Source organism: Dicentrarchus labrax, unplaced genomic scaffold (assembly GCF_905237075.1).
Source record: "Dicentrarchus labrax unplaced genomic scaffold, dlabrax2021, whole genome shotgun sequence".
In the NCBI taxonomy this organism is placed as follows: Eukaryota; Metazoa; Chordata; class Actinopteri; family Moronidae; genus Dicentrarchus; species Dicentrarchus labrax.
Window position 1 is genome coordinate 30,498,241 of NW_026136719.1, and position 22,298 is coordinate 30,520,538.

Below are 22,298 nucleotides of genomic sequence, written 5' to 3' on the forward strand. Positions count from 1 at the left end.
AAACTTACTTTTTTTCTGTTAAAATTGAGAAACAAACCCTTCACATATACCTCCATAACCCAACCAGGTTTTGAGAAAACTGAATATGCTATCTGGAGTGATCCTTGAGCAACTGAGATACTGGCATTTAAACACCTTGACCACATTTCTGATCACTGTCTGCCACATGTGCAGGTGTGTCTTCCGCTCAAGTAACTTAACTACCAATCACTTAATAAACATACATGATGATGTACGGACAATGTAGTGTCGCTCTCATATTCCATCACTGGTTATAGGGGGTTATGCCAAATTCAGCAGAGTATTAAAGGCAGCAGCGTTGAGGCAGCGACAAGTGGGTTCATTTTCAACAACTGAGACAATTCTGTCTTTAAAGAAAAAACAGAGTGGCTAGATGTTGTAGAGTCAAACACATGCCTGCACCAATACAGAAATCCACACACTGTTATATATTCACACATGGATAGCCATGTTTCTCTGTGCTTCATGTAAATATCCTTACTCAAACATGATCAAAACCCACCTCGATACTAGTGGGCGTGTGTAAGTTCTTGTATAGTTATGTACATCTTGGGGTAATTATGGTAGTTTTTGTTTTTATACCTGATTTGATTGTTAGAAGATGATAATCTTTCCCCAGTCTGTAGGTTCCTCTCCTAAAGGTCCTCCTATAACAGAAGATTCGACAGATCAAGCTTTCAAACTCTGCTCACATATATACACATATAGCGTCTAAACCCTCCACTTTAATAAGATGGCATATTTAAACTAGAGCCCTTCACTTATTATCTTGCTAAAGCAAACACTGCTGCTTCAGTGCTTCTATTACAGACACATCTGCTACAGTTATCACTGCCGGTCACCGTCAGCCCCACATCCACCACTACATCCACACAGATTTAGAGTGGGGATGGTTTAGTTATTACTGCCAGCTCTCCTATATGGTCGAGGAAGTGACAGAAATCAAGTACCAACACCGTCCACCTATGCAGTTTGAATAATGCATTCAGCAAGCAAACGGAAACACACTGCTGTTAGGACTGATTAATAGGGAATCAGACAGGAGGTATTCCAACACAAAAGTAATACAATCAGTGAGCAGTAGTTGTGTGGATCAGCTGACAGTCCTGACCCTCAACTATTTAACACACACACTCTAACACAAACACATGCCATTACCACCTCTTTCCTCCATTCTCCATCTATGCCTTATCTGGATAAACTAAATGAACTAAATAATTAAATTCACTAATTAATTTTCACAACTGACATCAGTCACCAGCCTGAGGGACACATCTATTTTTCTCCCTGGATCAACAGAATGAAAACAAACTAAAACAAAAAGTAAAACAAAAAGGTTAAAAAGTAATTAGTGTGTGGTGGTGTATGTCTGAAGCGCTTTTCAATTGATTGCGGCATTGATCTGGGCAAATTAGAGTTGTGGTAGAGCCCAAATGTGATTGCAAAAGGCATCTTGTGGTCCCTCTCTCTCAGACACTCACATAGGCAGTCCATCATGCAGTAGAGGCCTACAAGCATCTGCTTGAGAGCATTAGAGAGAGGTATTTGTTAAAGTTAGGTTGATGTAAGTGTCAAGCATGATAAACCTTAAAATTCTTTAAAAAAAAATGTATTCTAAAAACAATGCCATCACAGTGAACCATTATCTCCTTGTTGTGTGCATATGAAATTTATGTCATGCTTGTCTTAGTTTTTTACATTTAATGATGTACATTTAGGTTTGCTTTTATGCAGGACAAAGAGTTTGCACATTTGCCTTCTTGTCATTATCATGCCCTGCTCACCATGTTATTGTCAACATTGGCATAACATAGACTTCCACACGGGGGGCATGTGGACTGATGATAAAATGTATGTCACATGGCTCACCTGTGGTAACGCAGATGTGGAAACGGTGCCAGCTTTCCCTCAAAGCAACTAAGTGTGCACAAGATGGCTGATGGCTGAATTACCGTATATTAGGACTGGACTTACGGTTGTTTCTGATAAAAGAATCTTATCACAAGGTCCTTCTTACATCACTGCCATAGATTGTGGGAGTTTTTAACGTATGAAAAGTGGATATGCTTTGCAGACCAGGACAGGCCAACTTCAGCTGCTGTTGCCATTTCAGGCTTAATCATAAGGCTAATTGTAAGCCAGCTCCGTTTGAATCTATGATGATTACTCTGTCTGCATCTGCAATGCAGAAGTAGAGTTAATTTGGGGAGTCAGTACAAAAGAGGCTTAGTAGCCTGCGTGAAAAAGTCATGCATAAATTCAACTGCACAGACAGCCTCTGTAATTTTGCCACCAAATTGCAGGCAGAAATGCACAAGGCCTTAGTTCTTTCTGGCTTTCAGGTGAGATAAATACAAGCAATTATCTAATGATCTTTCAAATAGCTTCCTTAGACCTGAAGTGGAAGCCGTTTGATCAATGTGCCCTATTCACCCTTAGAGAAACTACATAATAAAGAAACACGGCATAGCATCTCCCCTTGCCTGACTTGCGTATTGATCTGCAGGGAAGTGTGCAGCTTGCAGAGTGTGAGCCGAAATTACTCAACACTCCACAAACCGAGCGAACAAGTGGCACATCACTGATCTTCCCAGGCAGAACTAGTCCAACAGTTGTTGAGGCAGAAAGACAGCAGTGACAGAACATGATCACAGTGTTCAACTCCTAATGAGGGTACCTTGTTTTCAGTGAAAAATGAATTAGTCTTCGCTCAGGTGGAGTGACAGACAGATATACATTTGTGTCAGGCTAGACCTGCATTTTGAATGTGCACGCATATGTGGGCAGGCAATGAGCCATTGATAAAAGACAGCAAAAAGAATATATATGCAAAAAGTGAACACACAGAGACAATAGTCTTTGCTTTGGAGTGAAAGAGGGCTACAATTTTGTAGGAGGTTCATACTGCATTTTCCTTACTTACCCTTAGTGAGAGTCTATCTGTCACCACAGACAGAGTAACCACAACATGATGTGAAGTATTTTAAGTGGCATCTTTCAGTGCAGTTCCTTCAATGAATGAATGATACCTTGGTATTTTGGTATCTGCATGGCTGCATACTAGTAAGCAAATAAGTATTTTGGTAGTTTTTGTGAACAAACTTACTAATATACAGTTTATGATATGGAACACGAAAATTGCTGAGTAAAGTTTTTTGAATGAATTGTAGCTCCAGCTAAACAATAAGAAAAACAATGGTAAAGGTGTAAAATACAATCATGTGAAAAAATTAGGACACCCTATGAAACATGTTTTTTAACATATTTAGACATATGGATATATAATATAAATTTTAACAATACTGAGAGATTCAAGTAATATAACTAAACAAGTAAAACTGAAGAAAATACTTTTTAAAACTTTCTGTAAAATGTAATAAAATAAACATGCAATTTCTGGTGAGGAATAAATTAGGATATCCCCACTTTCCCACTTTAAATGGCTGAAATCACACACAGGTGTATCACATCAGGTGCACATGATTAGAATATTGTTTCTCAGCATTTTGAAGGAGGCTTGCCCTATTGAAACCTCAGACATTCAGTTTGGTTTGCTCCTGACTGTTGACGTGAGAGAACACCATGGTGAGATCGAAAGACCTGTCTGAGGCCTTCAGAAAGAAGATTGTTGCAGCTTATGAGTCTGGTAAGGGATTTAAAAAGATCTCAAAAGAGTTTGAAATCAGCCATTCCACTGTCCGGAAAATAGTGTACAAGTGGAGGACAGTCAAAACAACTGCCAACATGCCCAGGTCTGGCCGTCCAAGCAAGTTCACCCCGAGAGCAGACCCCAAGATGCTAAAAGAAGTCTCCAAAATCCCTAAAATGTCATCACGGGACCTACAGCAGGCTCTGGCGACTGTTGATGTGAAAATGCATGCCTCAACAATCAGAAAGAGACTGCACAAGTTTAATTTTCACGGGAGGTGTGCAAGGAGGAAACCTTGACTCTCCAAGAGAAACATTAAGGTCAGACTGAAGTTTGCCAGAGAGAATATAGACAAAGGACAGGGCTTCTGGAATGATGTTCTTTGGACAGATTCTAAAATTGAATTATTTGGACACCAGAAAAGAGGACATGTTTGGCGCCCACCAAATACAGCGTTCCAGGAAAAGAACCTCATACCAACTGTGAAGCATGGAGGTGGAAGTGTCATGGTTTTGGGATGCTTTGCTGCAGCAGGACCTGGCCAGCTCACCATCATAGAATCCATTATGAATTCTACATTGTATCAGAGGGTGCTTGAGCAACATGTGAGACCATCTGTAAGAAAATTAAAGCTGAAGCAGAACTAGACCCTGCAACATGACAATGACCCTAAACATACCAGTAAATCCACCAAGGACTGGCTGAAAATGGAGAGTCCTGGAATGGCCAAGTCAAAGCCCAGATCTTAATCCCATTGAGATGCTGTGGGGTGACTTGAAACGGGCTGTACATGCAAGAAACCCCTCAAAAATCACACAGGTTAAAGCATTCTGCATTGAGGAGTGGGGCAAACTTTCCTCAGACCGATGTCAGAGATTGGTAGAGGGTTACAAGAAGCGTCTCATTGAATTTATTTCAGCCAAAGGGGTAACACTAGGTATTAAGGGGTAGGGTGTCCTAACTTTTTCCTCAGTTAGAATATGCATTTATGTTGATGTATTTTGTTTAATGAGTAAAACAATGTTATTTTTTGCTGTTTACCTGCAATTAGATCACTTTCTTTTCCAGAGATAAATAAAAACAAGATCAGACATTGATATGTGAACATTTCTTAATGAATAACTGAATATTTAATGGGGTGTCCTAATTTTTTCACATGAGTGTATATAAATGCAAGACATAATAATTGTCTGTGGACTGAGATTAGTGTTCATGGTTTAGTTGATATCAACTAATTTGTAGTTTTTTTTATAATTTAATGGCATTTCCCTGATACTGTAATGAATTAGACCTATTCTTTTTCAGATTCTGACACTTCATTTCTAGAAAGGGTTTTAAAAGAAAAGGAAAATACTTTATATGTTGTCCTTTGAGCATGCCATATAGACTTTTTCAATGTGTGTGGTATTATACTGTTTTAATCATCCAAGTTCATTAAGATGTTAACCCCGTAAACTCTGAAATTCTCTTCTCAAAAAATGTAAATGCTTCTCATTTTGAAAACTTTCTTTAGAATCACCATCGTTGTCATTGTGGTACACAAATAAGAAGTGTTAATTAGGAGGTACGCCATTCAAGATTTGTGAGTAATACTGTATTAGCTTAAGTGTCTTTAAGGTACCTCTTAAGTTTTAACAAATGCCCCACAGAGGCATGCTGTATTATGTGATATCTGCCATTTCCAAAAGGGCAGCTGAAATGTGTCCCAAGATTGTAGAGCGTGGACCTCATGTCGAAAGGCCAGCCTTTCAAGAAAAGTTTTAGTGGTTCAGAGATGAATGTGTAAGGCCAAAAGAGAGTTCAAAGCTGAAGTTCAAAGTGCTACTGTAAGATACAAAGACAAAACTGAAGGGGAATTTCAGAGCACGAAGCCGAGCTCCGTTTAGTATGTGGGGGTCGATGAGAAATACATGTCAAGGCAAGTTACATATGGTTCTCTGTTATTTATATATATATATATATATATATATATATATATATATATATATAACTTCCCTCTCACCCCTTGGGGTGGTATCTGTGTCATCCTCAAGCTCGGGTCCTTCACCAGAGGCCTGGGAGTTTGAGGGTTCTGCGCAGTATCTTAGCTGTTCCTACAGCTGTTCCACACACATGCATAAAAAGCTTTAAACAGAATTGTAAAAGCATTGCTGTCTAAGCTGCTGTCAATCATGTTCTCTCTCTCGGGGGCACCCTATAGCTCACCTGGTAGAGTAGGCGCACCATGGACCAAGACCTGTGGCCCTTTGCAGCGTGTCATCCCCTCTTTTTAGTAGGGTTGAGCGATTGGAAGGATATATCCGCTATCTGCGATTGGCCTTTTTTGGTGGATTTTTGTAATTTTATTTTAATTTTAGTTAGATGTGATACTCTGGCTCTATAGCTGCACAGTGCACACACTGAACCAGAGAAGGAGTGAAAAGAAAAACAGCTGTAGAGCCAGAGTATTTTCACATCTAACTGAGGTGAATTAAGTGTTTATTTCAATTAGTTTGAAGACAGGGAATACAGTTACAAGGTGATTCACAGACGCTGCGAACAAGACTAACTCTGGGGAAGATTTCGGCACAGCAGGCACATCCCGGACAGGTCAGGAGAGGGGAGGCATGAAGTGGCTAGAGGAGTGAGGGAGGTCGGGGGCATCAGAGGCAGGGACAGTGTGTAGAGACAGAATATTTTCACATCTAACTCTGTTAGATTGTTAGACACCAGTGATGGTAATTGTGGGAAGAGTGGAAAGACTTATAAAGACAGTTTGGTGACTTTTATTTTGATTCTGTCGAGTTTGAATGAAGTGTGTTTGAAGACTGTTTAACAAGGTCTTAGTTTGGTATGTGAAAGAAACTTGAATTTGGAAGGTGTACGGTTGCATTTTTCTATTGAGTAAGGAAAATGGATGTTTTTCTTTTCCTTTCTTGACATTTGGTGAGGTTATTTTCTTTATTAAAGCTATGAGAGCTTATTGCACGTAGCTCACTCGCCACTCATCTCCTAGCTGAAACTACAAGGGCGGTGATTAGGGGAGGTCGGGGGGCGCTTGCAATTGTTGGACTGACAGTGGCTGGTTGGAACATTGTGACATCGTCTAAGCCTACTCTCTACCCCCTTTCCTGTCAATCTTCAGCTGTACTATATAATAAAGGCAAAACGCCCCAAAAATATATCTTAAAAAAATTATGCCCTCTCTCCCCTGTCCCATTGATAAACCTGCAACTTTAAGACTGCACCCTTAAAATTTTGATTAGGGTCCAGCCATTTCGATGCAGACCAGAGGCGAACAAAAGCAAGAAATTGCTGTGTTAAGAAGTACTCCTGTCTTTTTCTTTTCACTGTGGGAATCACAGTATTCTATGATGGCAGGTGTGATGAAGGATGGGTGGTGTGAAAACCCCTCTGCATGTCTTCACTGTATGTTCAAATGAGGTATGGTGGTTACCAGAAATGTATCTAAAGGTGACATTTTGAGGTTATTTTGAATTCTGCCCTACAGGATTTTTTGTTGGTCTTTATATTTGCAACTGTTTAGGGACTGATTTAAAGGTCCAGTGTGTAACATTAAGGAGGATCTATTGGCAGAAATGTAATATAATATTCAGAGGTATGTTTTCAGTACTGTATTATCACTTAAAAATTGAATTCCTGTGAGTCTGCCATGTTGCACTGCTATGTTTCTACCAATGACAGTATGGTATTGGTGGACAGTGCTTCTGGGTTTCTTAAGTTAAGCCAGTGCGGAAGTACTCAAACTTGCACTCTTTCAAAAAAGGAGTCCAATAGTATTGACACTTAGGGAGAAAATACCCGACTTCTGACTTGATGTATTAGCTCAGTAAACAGCTCCTAATGAGTTTATGGTCTCAATCACTAGTGTCCAGTCTTCTTCCATACAGCATGATGTTCATTTAGTAAATTATGGCCCCATTTAGAGTAAAATAGACAATCAAGCAAGGTAGGCTTTACGGCGTGGCTACCTTGTGATTGACAAGTCATTCTCAGTTAGTCTCTACAGCACAACGCACAAAACCTGAACCCGGGTGAAACTCTAACCCGGACCGCTGCAGTTAGGACTCGGCCTTTGTACATCCGGTGCGTGCTCTACCAGGTGAGCTATCGAGCTCCCCAGGTTTCAGATTTAACTTTGTTTCTTATCTTCATATTTTTTCTTTTAACAGTATATTTTTGTGTATACGTATGTTCATGTTTGTTTGCCCTAAATTTGAAATTCAAAGATCCACTGAATAAGAAAATACCTTAATGAGGTCATAATGTTTAATGAAGGAAATGTACTGGTTCGGGATGTCCCTATCAAGTGTTTAGTTTTTTTTAGCATTCTGTTAGGTAATTACTCTCATTGGCTTTTTGTTCACTGGGCTTTTGTTGCACTTGCAGTGTGGTTGTCTCAGATCCCTACCACTCTCTCCTCCGAGCACAGGCAGCCCTGCCCGCTGCAAAGGTTCCCCATGGGTGGGCTGCCTGTGCTCTCGCTCACACAGTTGAGCAGAGTGGAGGAAAAGAGGCAGTGAGAGAGTTGACAGTGGCTGCACTGTGCATTAATGCTTTGTGAGTAAAATAGTTGTATGACAACTGACGTAAAAAATAGATTGGATCCAATCAATAAAGCTCAATAAAAATTGCCTTGATCGACGCTGATACCGATCGTTGAGATTGGATCAGGACATCCTTAGTACTGGTGCATTTGTTTGGTCTGTAAATTGATTTAATTACACACTGATTCTTATCAATCAATATTTTCATGTCGATATTGCAGCATGTTTCCATATAAGCATCTTTGTTCTCCTACTTGTGTCGAATAAGATGGAATTGATTTGTATCAAAGACAAAACTTTGTTGAATGTGACTGCTGTTCACCTTCACAGCAATGTGCCAGGATATGTGTCCTCCTGCAGAGAAGCTCAAGTTAGATGTTGATTGTGTGTTTGTATGTGTCTTATCAGATATCGGACGTTTGTCTCAGAGGACGCAGGCCCCAACACGCTTGTTGCCACGGTGCTAGCGAAGGACCCCGATGGGGATGGGATCACATATAGGATTACCACAGGCAACGAGGAGGGCAACTTTGTCATTGACAGCCAAAAAGGTTAGACATGTTTGATTTCCCTAATAATCTGTCCTTTTCTCTTGTGTGTCTATTTTGCACTGTCTGCATCAGTTCTTGTTCAAATAAATATTTATGAATAAATAGTAAAACACAACTCCAATACACACACATACACCTACTCGCTTGTGTAGTAAGCGTGTCATTTCTGAATCTATTAAATTTGACTCTGGTACCTCCTGTTGATTATTTAAGTCTGTCTGTATTGCTATCCATTTTGTTGTTGTTTCTCTCCTGCCTCATCATGCCTCATATGTGTCTTCCTGATAATCACTTGCCTTGCACTATTAATAAGCACCCCCCAACAAACAAGTAAAAAAATAAAAAGTAGCTTTATGATTTATTTTTAACTTGCTGCTTAAAATTTTGGAAGAAAAATCATAGAACTTTAGGCTGCTCAGGGGGCAATTATTATTGTGCTATTCACTTGCGTAGTTTTCGCACAAACCCTGAAATATCAGCAAAGATTTTTTTTTCCTACAGTTATTTTCCCCCTGCTTTTCTGTTTACCCTCCTGTTATATTTACGTACGCTGTATAAATATAAAAGCTCTGCAGTTTGTCCGTTGTGCCTCAGAGGGTCTTGACAGTATTCTTCACATAGTGTGTGTAGCACAGTTTTATGTCCTTCACCGTATCCATTACTCTGTGGATGAGGATGCCTCACCAGCCTCCCTCTTCCTGCGAGAAGGATATTTAAATCCTGACAGGTCATGTCATGGAGACGTTAGAGTAATCAGCCAAAGTGTGAGGAGCATTTCCACAGTGTCTTTGTAACAAAATATCATCTGAGGTTTATAGTCGCACATCTCAACTTCCTCTGAGGCAGGAGCAGCGCTGCCAGCAGCAATGTGAAATAGGAAACTGCATTAATGACGCAGTGTGTGTGCGGTAAGTAGGGGGATGGTGGCAATTTCATAGTAGTTCGACCCTTTTGTAAATTGCAACCCCCTCTGAATCTGCATATCGTATTATAGGGTAATACGATGACTTTTACAAATTCAATTACTCAAAACTTCAAGGCACAATTTTCTCTGTTCACCAGCAATGACATTCACTGTCAGCTGATAGTGGCGGTCATTTTACCCAGCGGGGAGAAGACTTGTAGCTTATAACTTGATTCCATCGGCTATCAGATGATGAGTGCAGCCTTGCTTTGCCATTTATATTGTTTGCCTCTAATTTGCATTTAGTCACATTGACCAAATTTCTGCCCGTCATTGCTCAGTAAAGGTTAACTTTTATTTCAAGTTTGCCTTCTTGGACAGACTAGCTTCGGATAAGTTCAGTCTGGCAAAGTTAAATGTCTGGATGACATCTTCTGATTTTCCTGCTAAATTTGTATTTATTGCTCCATGTGTATGCTGATCTGCCATTTGGATGCCGATGTAATTTATTGACATTATTGCTATGTAGTAATATAGTACACACCCATTACATTTATGTGCACAAAATATTACGTTTTTTGCACTTTTTCCAAAAAATACTATTCCTTTTCAGCTGTTTCTATAATATTCCTCTGTACATGCAACTGTGTATACTCCTATTAGCTTAAATGTGCTGTATGTCCAACGGAGGAATTCCCCTCTATCTCCTTCTCTCCTTTACCTTCCCTTTCCCTCTAGGCAAACTGCAGTCACCCCGCGTCTTAATCAGAAAATACTACATTCTGAATAAGGCCTAATAAGGAATATCCAAACGGAAATGTTGTCTACATGACCCTTATCAAATGCGGAATATTGTCATATTCAGAAGAATAGTGGAAAATGAGTGTGAAATGTACTCATTGATCGATACAGCCTTACATCTGACAGATCACTATTATTGGTTTTTATCAATGGAGTAAAACATCCTGTTGTAAAATAATCCTGAGTAGGAGCTGCAGTGAAATTTTATGACTATCTTCGTCTCACAGCCCTCCGTTACACTTGTGCTTTTCCTTCCATAATGTGTTAAAATGTTTTTTGTATGTTGATGTACATGGGATTTATTGTTTTGTTTTTTACCGTGGTATTGAATTGGGTATTGAGAATTGTGGTATTTCACTGGTATTGGTATCAACTACTAAATGTCTGGTATCGTCACAGATACAACAAAATTTACAGGAGATGTCAGTCAAACACAGTCTGCACCCACACAATCCTGAAAAAAGGTCTAATCAGGCAAAATAAGTGTGGGTGGACCATGATTGTGCAGAACCTTTTTGAAAAGATAATCCTGGTGATAATATTTATCTCACTTTCACCAAATTCCACGACGAGACTGAAACCAACAATGAATTTATTTTACTACAAAATTTATTTTCTGTGTATCCATAGACTGTTCCACCTTATTTACCTGTGCCATGGAGCTACAATGTTTTTTAAAATATATATATTAAATATTAAAAGTAGTGGTGGGACTCGATTAAAAAAAATAATCTAATTAATTAGAGGCTTTGTAATTAATTAATCTCAATTAATCGCATATCAATATTTGACACGAGAAGCAACATTTTTCAATTTAAATGGATTTTGGTATATGACTTGACACATAAACGAGCTTAAACGACAAAATCCTGTTTATTTTCATCACTGAGTGTTAACATAAAGTGCAGTATGAATAAAGAATATTATGATTGCATTGTTCACAAGGCACAAACTTAAATTCAAGTTAGCTATATTCAAGCTTTTTCAGGACTTTTTGTAAACTTAAACACATTTGTTTTTGTTTATTAAAATAAAAAACAGCACTTAGTACAGTACATTCCAGAAAAGTGGAAACCTAACATTGCAAAATAGTTAGAATAATATCCTTGGCATAAAATAATGCCAATAAATCTACTTGAAATTGTCTTTCTGCATGGCAGTTCATAAGTTGGGTCAGATGACGCTATCTGTAGCACCGCACCCTGCGATGTTTGGACTGTTATTTTTTTTGTCGCGTTATTTTTTCTGTAATTAATTAATCGTAATTAACGCGATAAAGTCCCAGCCCTAATTAAAATATTAAAAATATATATTATTAAAAGATTTACTCTCATGTCAACATTTGCTGCTTTTCTCTGTTTTATGTGATTCGTAATTAAATAGTCTCTGGTTTTGGACTCATGGTTTGACAAAATAAGTAATCTAAAGAGATAGCCTTGGGCTCTGGGAACTAGTGATGTGCATTTTTCACTATTTAGAGATGAAAAACACGTTATAGATCTAATGATGAATATAAAAAGAATCCTGATCATGAAAATATGTTTAAGTAGTAAGTGTACTCCATTTATATTTTACAGTTTCATTGTCATTCACAAATTTCCTACCCGTTAGAATTTGGGTGCTCAAGGTCAATTTGACATTTGGACAGGAGAAGTCAACCCTGCAGGTAGTGGACAACCCGCACTACTAATTGAATTGCAGTCACCCAAGGCAGCAGTGCATACTAAAAATTACAAAACTATAATCACCGGAAAAAAAACAGTGATGTTTTTTACCTTAGAAAGCTGTTTTTGTCTACAGAAGGAATGGATTCTATTCTGTGGAATCCGCTATGTTGAACCACCGCATTCCTGCATTAGCCTAGAACGGACAAACCAAACACTGCGTTTTTTGCGAGTTTCGCAGCTACCATAGTTTCGTTTAGCTTGGACTGGGAGGGTGAGGTGAGGGTATTGCACTACACCACTAGATGCCACTAAATCTTACACATAGGACCTTTAAGTGAGCCAAAACAGTCACCATATATGCAATACAGAAGAGATGACAAAACTGATTAAATTCTGTTTCTGCTACTTGTGCTGCTCTGTCCTTCCTCTATGTCGCTATCACAGTACGTCTTTATTAAGCACACCTTTAGTAGTGATGGATATACAGTAAATCAACAGCCATCCAGTCATATTTACTGTAGACATGCGCACACACACACACACACACACACACACACACACACACACACACACACACACACACACAAAGCAAAGGCACTGCACAATTTGTCTGCACCAAAGTGTGACACCATAATGCTTGTAATATGAGCCAATATCTTGTTTCAAAGAGCCCAATATTTGGTCATTAAAAGTATTTTATGATTCTTATAATGGAAGGCGAACTCATTGGATTCCGCCTACCCTCTCCAACCCATCTCATTCTCTCCCTGCTACTGATGAAAGTCATTTATTGCCTCTTCTCCCCTCTCATTGCCACCCCCCTCCCCACTCATCCTAAATGTCCGACAATCATTCAAGCGATTGTTTTCCTCCCTTCCGGCAGGAGCAGCCCTGCCGGCCTCCCTCTCCATGTTAATTTGCCTGTAACTCACCCCAGAATACAGTGTGTTTCCCTGAGATTTAAGGCAGCCATTAGGATCCGAGCAGGCCGGTCAATATGATGATCACGCTCTTCCTATTAAAACCCATAAATACAGAACCACCCGCTCCGTTGGAGGGGGGTAAGTATTTACTGACAGCTAAGGGGAAATGCTGGCGTCAATAAACAGGCTTCGATCAACTCCTTTTTTTCTCAGCTAAGTTTTATGGCATTTTGTAAAAGAGTATTTCCTTGAGAGGGAGGCAGTATGTGAGTTTGTTTTCAGTAAAGACTCCTAGATAACCGGTGATGGGGTAGCATTCTTTGTCCTGTTGTCTTGTTTTATTTCTGTTATTTAGTCTTTCCTCCTGAACTGCTCGCCTCCTATCTATTGTGTTTGGTCTGATGTGCTGACCTGTGTCTGATCCGAGCTTTATGTAACAAACCAACACTATTTTGCCCTCATTCTTCTCCCTGGATCCCTTTGGCAAATATATTGTTACTCTCTTATTCCCTCCTTCACTATTCCACTTCCTACTCTTTTTTTTCAAAGCCCCTTCTTTTTTGCCACTCTATCTATTATCCTTTCACTTCACCTCTATCTCCCAGTTCCAGTTTGCAATATTTTGGCAGGATGTTGACTGGAGGAAGTACCCCCTCTGTCCCTCTCCTCCTACCGCCACCACACACCCCTTTCTCCTCTGTCCTCTGTGTTGTCTCTCATCCATCCCTTGGTTCGTCCTTCTACTTCCTCCCTCCTGGCTGCCTTTATGTGAAGTGACGGCTGCTCACTGACCCCCGAGGAAACATCTTCTCCATCTCCGATAAGCGATGATATGTGCTGGCCCTGTTAGCAGCATCACACACACAGACACACACACACACACACACACACACACACACACACACACACACACACACACACACACACAGTGTCAGACTCCCTGTACTCATTGAATATTTTATTGAAATAAACATTCTCATGCACATATGCAAAATTTGACTTGTACAGAAACATGAGACGTATACTGTACTAGTGAGTGCACCAGGAACGTACACACAGATGCTAACATAATAACACACACATTGGTAGACATGAACAGATACACACTGTATATGGGCATGCACGTAAGCACACAAAAACATACCCAGACACAACCATAAACATGAACAAACACCTGCATGTACACATATAATTAAACACAGAACCAAACATATATGTATGTTTCCACACACACACACACACAGGCCAACACATACACCCAGAGACAACACAGAAAGGCCAATAACCCATGCTACAGGGACACACATCTCATAGATTAAAACAGACTCTCGCTGTATGCTTTGTTCTTGGAATGTCCTAAAACCTTTTCCATGTCCCATTTTCAACCACTTACCCAGCATGTGTTGCTCTCATCTAAGGCTTTTAGGCCCTATTAGATGTTTATGCCAACCAGAGGGAGAGTAAAGCAGGGATTGGACTACAGGGCGCCTCCGGTGCTCCCTGTATATGTAACTTAGTGAGCAGGCTATAGCCTCTCTGTGTGTCTGCCTGCTGCCTTTACTGAACTGGTCACATTTATCTGGCCTTCTGTCTCAATTCATTAAGCATGAGTGCACTCCCTGGCGCTGTTGGAGCAGCGTGGGTGGAGAGAGAGAAGGGTGGACTAGTGCTTACACTCCTAATGCATATGTGGTATGGATATACATACTGGTAATATTTCTCTCACCACTACGGCTGTGCCTATTACATTTTGCTGCTACTGATATCATTGCTATGGCTACTTTTACTACTGCAGAAATGAAATGGACACAGTATTGGTTTAAATGCCCAGGTTTAGAGACAGTTCTACCTCCTCCCCAACACAATTAAGGTTAATGGGATTTCAATTGTGGTCCTCAAAGCGTTAAAAAAAATTAATAAACATTTACCAACAACGTGTCTTTTCAGACTGAGTGCGCCTGTTACAAATGCGAAGAGCACACTATTCTGTTTTTATAGGGACTATTCCTTCATTAGAAAGGATTTTCAATGAAAATTGTTTACTTTGCGTGCTGTTGACTATCTAGGGTTCCATTTACCTCCATATTATCAAGGAGGAGGAAGAAATCTCTGAATATCTCAAAACGTAAAGCTATGTGCTTTTAACCAAGGTAAAGTTATGGCTCTAGGGCTGGCAGTATTCATCCACTGGTCCATCAGTTTGGTCCAGTTTCGACTGAAATGTTCTAACAGCTATTGGATGGATTGCCATGACATTTATATAGACATTCAAGGTCCCCCGCCGATGAATCCTATGACTTTAGGGATTTTTTTTTCTTGCCATCTGCTGGCAGCACTACACAAAATTTTGTATAGACATTCCCTTTACCTCTTATGCCACCACAATGTTGACCTTGTGTAAAATATCTCAATAACAAATGGATGCATTGTTGTGAAGTTGGGTTTGCATTCATTGCCCCTCAGGAGGAATTGTGATCCCTTAACTTTTTATACAGTGCCATGATCAGGTTCACATTTAAACCTAAAGTCTGACTCAAATCTCCACTGTACCTAAGTACAGCCTCAAAGAGCCATTAGAGTTGGCTGTAGAGTCTTGTTAATAATATGGACCAACCCTTTAGTTATACAGTAAAGCCCTTTAAAAGCAGTGCTGCAACATCCTTGACACATACCATATATGCACAGACATAACATTTTACTGTATATCTAACATATATTGTTCCACCTGCTGTTCATAATAATAGCTCCTGAAGATAAAATTGATGTAACCATTAATTGTACTATTGAAATAATCTGCATTTAAATGGACAGTTATTTATTTATCTTTTGTGACCAGCTTTTATTGACCCAAGTCAATTTCTCTTTCTGCAGCAGACAATTGTTCTAATTTTAGTTTCATTGTACCTTCTCCTTTTTTTATTTTTCATGATCTCTTGTAAGCCCATTCTACAATGCAACCCCTATCAGCCCCAGCCACACACCATACAATAGCCTATTTGGGTTTGGATAATGAGAAATTGGGAGTAAACTACCCAGGTTACTGTTGTTTAGAGTATGGGCAAATTGTCTTTTTTAATGCCGTAAAGGTGTTCAGCAGGGAGGTTTGGCCTGAATACATCCAGCTGCAGAAATGGCCAAATTTCAACTGAAAGTCAGCAACACTAGTCATTGAACAAGTAAGTCCAAATAATTTTGGTCTACATGAAAGAAGGTGCAGAGTGAATTGCATACACAGAGTGGTACATATGTAGTTTGTGCTGAAGGGAGTGTACGGCAAGAGTAATAGTTGAAATGTAAACAAATGTGATGAGTAGCCTTGAGTTTCATGGTTATAGGATGGCTGTGCCTCATACTGTAGACTTTTCAGTTACAGTGTAATTGGCCTGTGTCTTTATTGTGAAATATTTCCATCAGAATAATTATTGATTTCTGCTGATCTGATATTTGACCTCACAGTATATCAGCAGCTGGCAAACTTCTTCATACCTCTACATTATTGCCTTTTTCAAATATAAAGCTGACACTTAATGGGAGTCATGGTCATGGTGTATATTGGCATAAAGGACTGCTCTGTTTAAATAGTTTCCCAGCACAATCAGAAAGCCATACTTATACTGCTGTTCAGTGTATTACTGCACGTACACAATACAGCGTAGTAGGTGGTTAAAAGGTCTAGGTCCAAATTATGTGTCATACAGATCTGCTAAATTTGGGTTATGTCAATAAATATGTGTCTATTCCTCAATGTTTACATATCAAATAAAGCATTGTGCTCAAAACTCAGGTATATTGGCTCCTGTAAAAATATCAATTCTAAGCTCTAGTGGCCAGTAAACACCTCCGTAGCAGCTAGATTACAACTGGTTAGGTCATCAGTTTAGGGCTTAGTTTTGTTTATGCTTTTAAGAACAGTTCTCATATTTATTTTTTAAATAACAAGGAAACAGAAGAGTCTGTACATTATCCAGTCCACTAACAGCCACTCTAGATGCTAGAAAAGGACAAACAAATAGTTAAGGTGTGAATCTGAGTCTGTATATCCAAATTCCCTGTGAGCTTGACAATTTACCAACTTGGGCCTGGGAATAACACACAGCAAGGCAGTGTGATATAGTGTTTTAATAATGTAGCACAGATGAGATGCTCAAGTAATTCAATGTGAAATATATGGAGCCATTATTGTAGCCAAACTATTTACAAATGTGAGTGCAGAGTTGTGTTATGTAAGTAAATTGAGCTTTGTAAATTTGTGGACAAATCTGAAAATGCAGACATACATATTAATGGCAGAGAAGTCTAAGTATCAGGGGTCAGCTCCGAAGTCCCAGGAGTCAAACCTGGCAAAAAAAACCACCTTAGCTTCCCTGTCATCAGACTGGCCACCATCGGACTTGGAGGCTGTTTGGCTCCTGGCCGGCTGTATTCGGACCAGCTACAGTACCCAGTGACAGTTAACTAGCTGGCTGCGTACCTTAGCAACAATAAAGCAAATGTTATCTCTTCACTAGTAAACAAATCACAGAGAGATGAGGCAAAGAGCAGCCGACATCAGCAGGACCTTATAGGGGAAAAAAACTATAATTTTTTCTCCATGAAGTATGATCCACTGCAGAAGTGTAGCAGAAGTCACGTGTAAAAAGAGCCAATTGAGTTGTAACTGATGAATTGTCTGTATTTCCAGCTCTTGGAGCAAATACAAAGCATTTCCAGATTTGTCTACACATTTACAAATCTGATTATGCACACATTTAGTAACACAACTCACACACATTGGTAAATATCTTTAATACAGTAATGGCCATATAAATATTCCTATAAGGAATTTATGGATCTCTTCCTGGTTGACATCATCTTCTTTTGTGTATCACAGTTATAAGGATCACAATTCTGTGACCCAAAAGTGGAATAAGTAGTTACTAGCTTATTTTTGGGGGGAGATTGAGATTAAAAAGTGTAGTTGTCATGTCAAAATGTCGGTACTCGACTGGGGACATTTAGGAATTAGGTTGTGTGTATATTCAACATAAAAAGCATTTGTGTTTCACAGTGGTAAAGACCATCAGAATTCTGAGCCAACACAGCATGTCACCACTGTGTCGTGTGAAGAATGTTGGGAAAATTGGGTCAGATTTGCAAGACTAATGAAATAAAACAGCATAAAACATGCCTATATATGGTGGATCTTTGTTAAACCACAGAATCTGGACTCCCTTAAAACACAAGGCAAAATGTGGTCCCTATGAAATAACATAATAGCATTAAATTAGGATATTAAATAAGAGGCATATTAATTATCTACACACAAGCTTTTGCAAAACATCCCCTCAGTTTTCTGTGCACGCTGGCTGGCTGTAGTCTGGCCTGAAAATTCCCTGCTGGACTTTATTGTACTCGGCATAAACCTCTGCAGCAGCGTTTTCTGAATGTAAGTGTTTGTGTGCTCCTGTGTGTATTTTACCGTGTAGGTGTCTGTGTGAGTATATTTATGCATTTGTGTCTGACACAATGTATGTGACACGTCTTTCTTGAGGCAAAGCTTCCTCCCTTCACACCTCTACGGCTGTAAATTGGAATCATCTTTTCCCTCTCTCTCTCTTTCCCTCCCTGTCTATTTTTACCTATTCCACTTACACACAGACACACACACACACACACACACACACACACACACACCTACTCATACCCTTAACCATGGACAGCTGTGCCAGGGAACCAGCCATTGTGACAAACACCTCGGGGCAGACACCCCCTCCATGGCAATCCTCCATCTCTTGTGCAACAGCACACTTGCACACTCAAAGGCAAACAGGAGGGACATACTGTACATGTGCAGTTCAAAATGTATGTGCTTGTACAGCTTTAACTTGAACAGAAATCCTCCTCTTTGCTTCACCCTGTTTACTCTATCAATCATTTCCAAAGACTCATCTACAAATAAATCTTCCTTCCACGTGTGTCATGCTTGTGCAGTAGCTATGAACGCACACGCACAAAAAATAAATAAATAATATACATACACCGTCTGGCTGTAATCTGTCTCATCAGTTCCCTTGGTCTGGTAAACTGAGATAGAGGGATGAATAGTACACACACACACATACATATCTATGATAAGTGTACATATGATTCCAATTCCAGGGTCTCTTGTGAAACAGCAACCAAATGAACAGATGACAGCCATAGCACCTGCCCCTGCCTCTGAAGATAAGGAGGATGTAATAAGTGTGTCTGCACTTTTAGCCCACACACACACTCTCTCACACAAACACACACAAAGTAAACAGAGCACCAAAGGGTGAGATGAATACAGAGCGGAGGAGAGTCATTCAAAGCAGAGAGTGGGATGCAGATGAGACGCCTACACCGGACTGAAAGAGAGAGTCAGTAAGAGAGACGGGATAAAATGGAATGCCAGAATGATGGCGCTAAAAGGGAATACCAATCAATTTAACTATTCATATGTTGTGTAGCCATAATTAATGAAATCTGAGCTAAGAGCTGAAATAAAGTATGTGTCCACCAGAAACCTCTTTCTCTCTCATGCCTTGGCTTTTTTCTTCTTACTTACAAAAGAAACAATTGTGCTTTTGCAACAGCACAGACAGTGTGAAGGATAATGTGGGTTATTTTCAACCTAGTTCTCACTTTTCTATGTCGTGTTGATTGTATTGATTATTATAATTTCAATTCATAGATTTCATACCTGCTGGTTGCAAACAGTGCTGTGTCCTCTCCACACACGCACAGCTCAGTAATCCCAACAGTTGAATCCAAAGTATTTTTATTTTATTCTAAAGACTATGTAATGCTGATTTTCTCCCAATTACTCATACTTGTTTTCAAAGCATTTCCATGTGTTAAGTAATCTACAACACACACGCACTAAAACAAAGCAGAATAAGAAACATCACACCGTGATTGTAAATTTAAAAAAAAGAAAAGAAAAATAACTGTCCTATTAGCATTAGAATAGCTGAACTACCAACTCGTTCTCACTCCCAACTCGTCAAGTACTCAGTCTTAACAAACACTGGTTTGGGTTTTATAACGCAAATAACTTTTAAAATAAAAACTACAAGGTATTTAGCCCATGACTTTTCCTAAAAAGCCTAGGTGTTTTTGATGTTTTTGAAGCCCAGAAAGTACTAAAATAAAACATACAAGATATCTGACCATATGTACCTCTCATTGCCAGTGCAGTCATAGACCACAGTTGCCATTTTTATTCACTCACAGATTGGACCTCAGCAGAGCCCACAGCGGAGGGAATGAAACAGACTTTATGATATATTTTACTCGAGTCAAGTACTGTAATTGCTATATTAACTACTAGGGATGTCCCGATCCGATCTCACATTAATGAATTAATGTTATCTGTGCAAAAGATGTAGAGACAACAGAAATAAACACTCAAAACAATACAGACAGTTCATTCAGGTAATTCAGGCAAGGGCTGCACCAAACACTGGCACAAAAACGTTCTCCAGACAGCGACAAGACCAAAAGATTATAGAGTGTTTGTTATTTCATACTTCATTATGTAAAAAACAAAACAAAACAAAACGAAAAAACAGTGCATTAATGCAATGTAGAGCTATTTAATTGAAAAGCACTAGATTGATATTAGTGACTTTAATGTACTTGAAGTGTAATGTGCACAAAATACAAGTATTGGATCGGGACTCCGTACTGGCAAATACTCAGTATTAAATGACTCGGATTGGATCGGGGGCTACACAACTTGTTTGGGACATCTCTATTAACTGCGTTTATTAATGATCTAAAATCTACAAGCTTTGTTGTTTAGTCAGGTGACTGAATGATGGCCGTATTAGCTACTCACCTAAACAGCTAGGTGTGTGGCAGTCTACCAGTGTCACAGGTGGAGGTTGTGACACTGGTAGACTGTCTCTCTCACACACACACACACACACACACACACAGACACTACTTGGTTAGGTCTGGAACAAGATTGTTTGCATTACGTGCTTGAGGTTAAGTACATGAAAAACAGTTAAAAAACTGCACTGATTTACATTGAGCATCAACATACTCTAATGAGTATATGAGTATCTTATGAGTAAGTGGCCAAAGCTAAATGCTAACTTTTGTTGGTGTGTTGCTTAAAAGTCTCTTGGAGGTCTGATTTAACTACAGGGACACTGATGACTACTTTTCAATCTTAATATAAGAATACTTTTACAGTACAATTTGGGCTATTATACTGTTTACCTGCTTTACCAACCTTCCATTTAATATCACAGACACCATCCGTGTGTGTTCAAGCATTCCACTTTAGTAAAAAGACTTGCAGGACTGAAAATGAGAGACATAGAAACACTTGTGCTTTTATTTGCCGTCAATATTTTTCTTTTTATTCTTGCTAAAGCAGTTAGGTTTAATGTCAGAAATGCTTTTTTGTCTGTAAGCTCAGTCTTAATTATCTGTTCGAGCCTATGGTATGTGTGGGATGAGCTGCAGCAATTATTGTAGAGGCTGTGGCATTGATGTCAACCCAGAATTTGAGGCAGTCGGTTAAATTGGCATTGTCTATAGTGTTAACATTGCATTAAAATTGAAAAAGGTTTGAACTTAACTTTCACATAAATCTGTTGCTAAAATAAGCTCCTTGGTTTACTCTGACAAAAATGTGCAATGCTCAAACTCTAGACTGGGTTGGGTCTGAACTTTTTGTACATCAAACATGAAAAGAAGTCTGACAGAGATTTCATAACTGACACTCACTGATAAAGACACAATGGATAATATGGCTTGCCGTTAATGCGCACAAACAGTGTCTGCTAACAGACCAGTCCAAGATTTCTTTATTTTATTTTTGACAGTGACGGTATAGACAGGAAACAAGCCACTTGGCCACATAAAGAAAACTGACAGAACAATAATTCTGCAGTCGTTTTTGTCACAAATACACACGCTGAGACAAATTTTCGGTCTGGTGCACTTCTGAAGGACACTTTGACGTGTGAACAAGAGGATCCAGGGATTGATCAACCAACCATACAATGAATGGCCAACACCACTCTACCCCCTGGGGTACAGTCGCCTCTGTTGTTCCAGTAATTCTGGCTTAGATCAAGAGTTCTTAACTATACCACCTGGGCAGTATAAACACAGCTCGGGGTACATTTCTAAAACAGTAATTTGCACACTAGAAAGTATTTTAGTTGCTTGGTTGCCATGATATCGTAATGTCTATTGATGTGTGTAACTGAGA

General features: G+C 39.3%; 1 protein-coding gene across 1 annotated transcript in view; it reads left to right on the forward strand.

Moving 5' to 3' along the window:
- si:ch211-186j3.6 (neural-cadherin) overlaps positions 1-22,298 on the forward strand; it is a 275,261-nt gene that overhangs the window by 104,818 nt on the left and 148,145 nt on the right. The window contains exon 7 of the mRNA XM_051380620.1: positions 8,626-8,768. Within this exon, the coding sequence (XP_051236580.1) occupies positions 8,626-8,768 (143 nt within the window). The remainder of the gene's footprint in view (positions 1-8,625; positions 8,769-22,298) is intronic.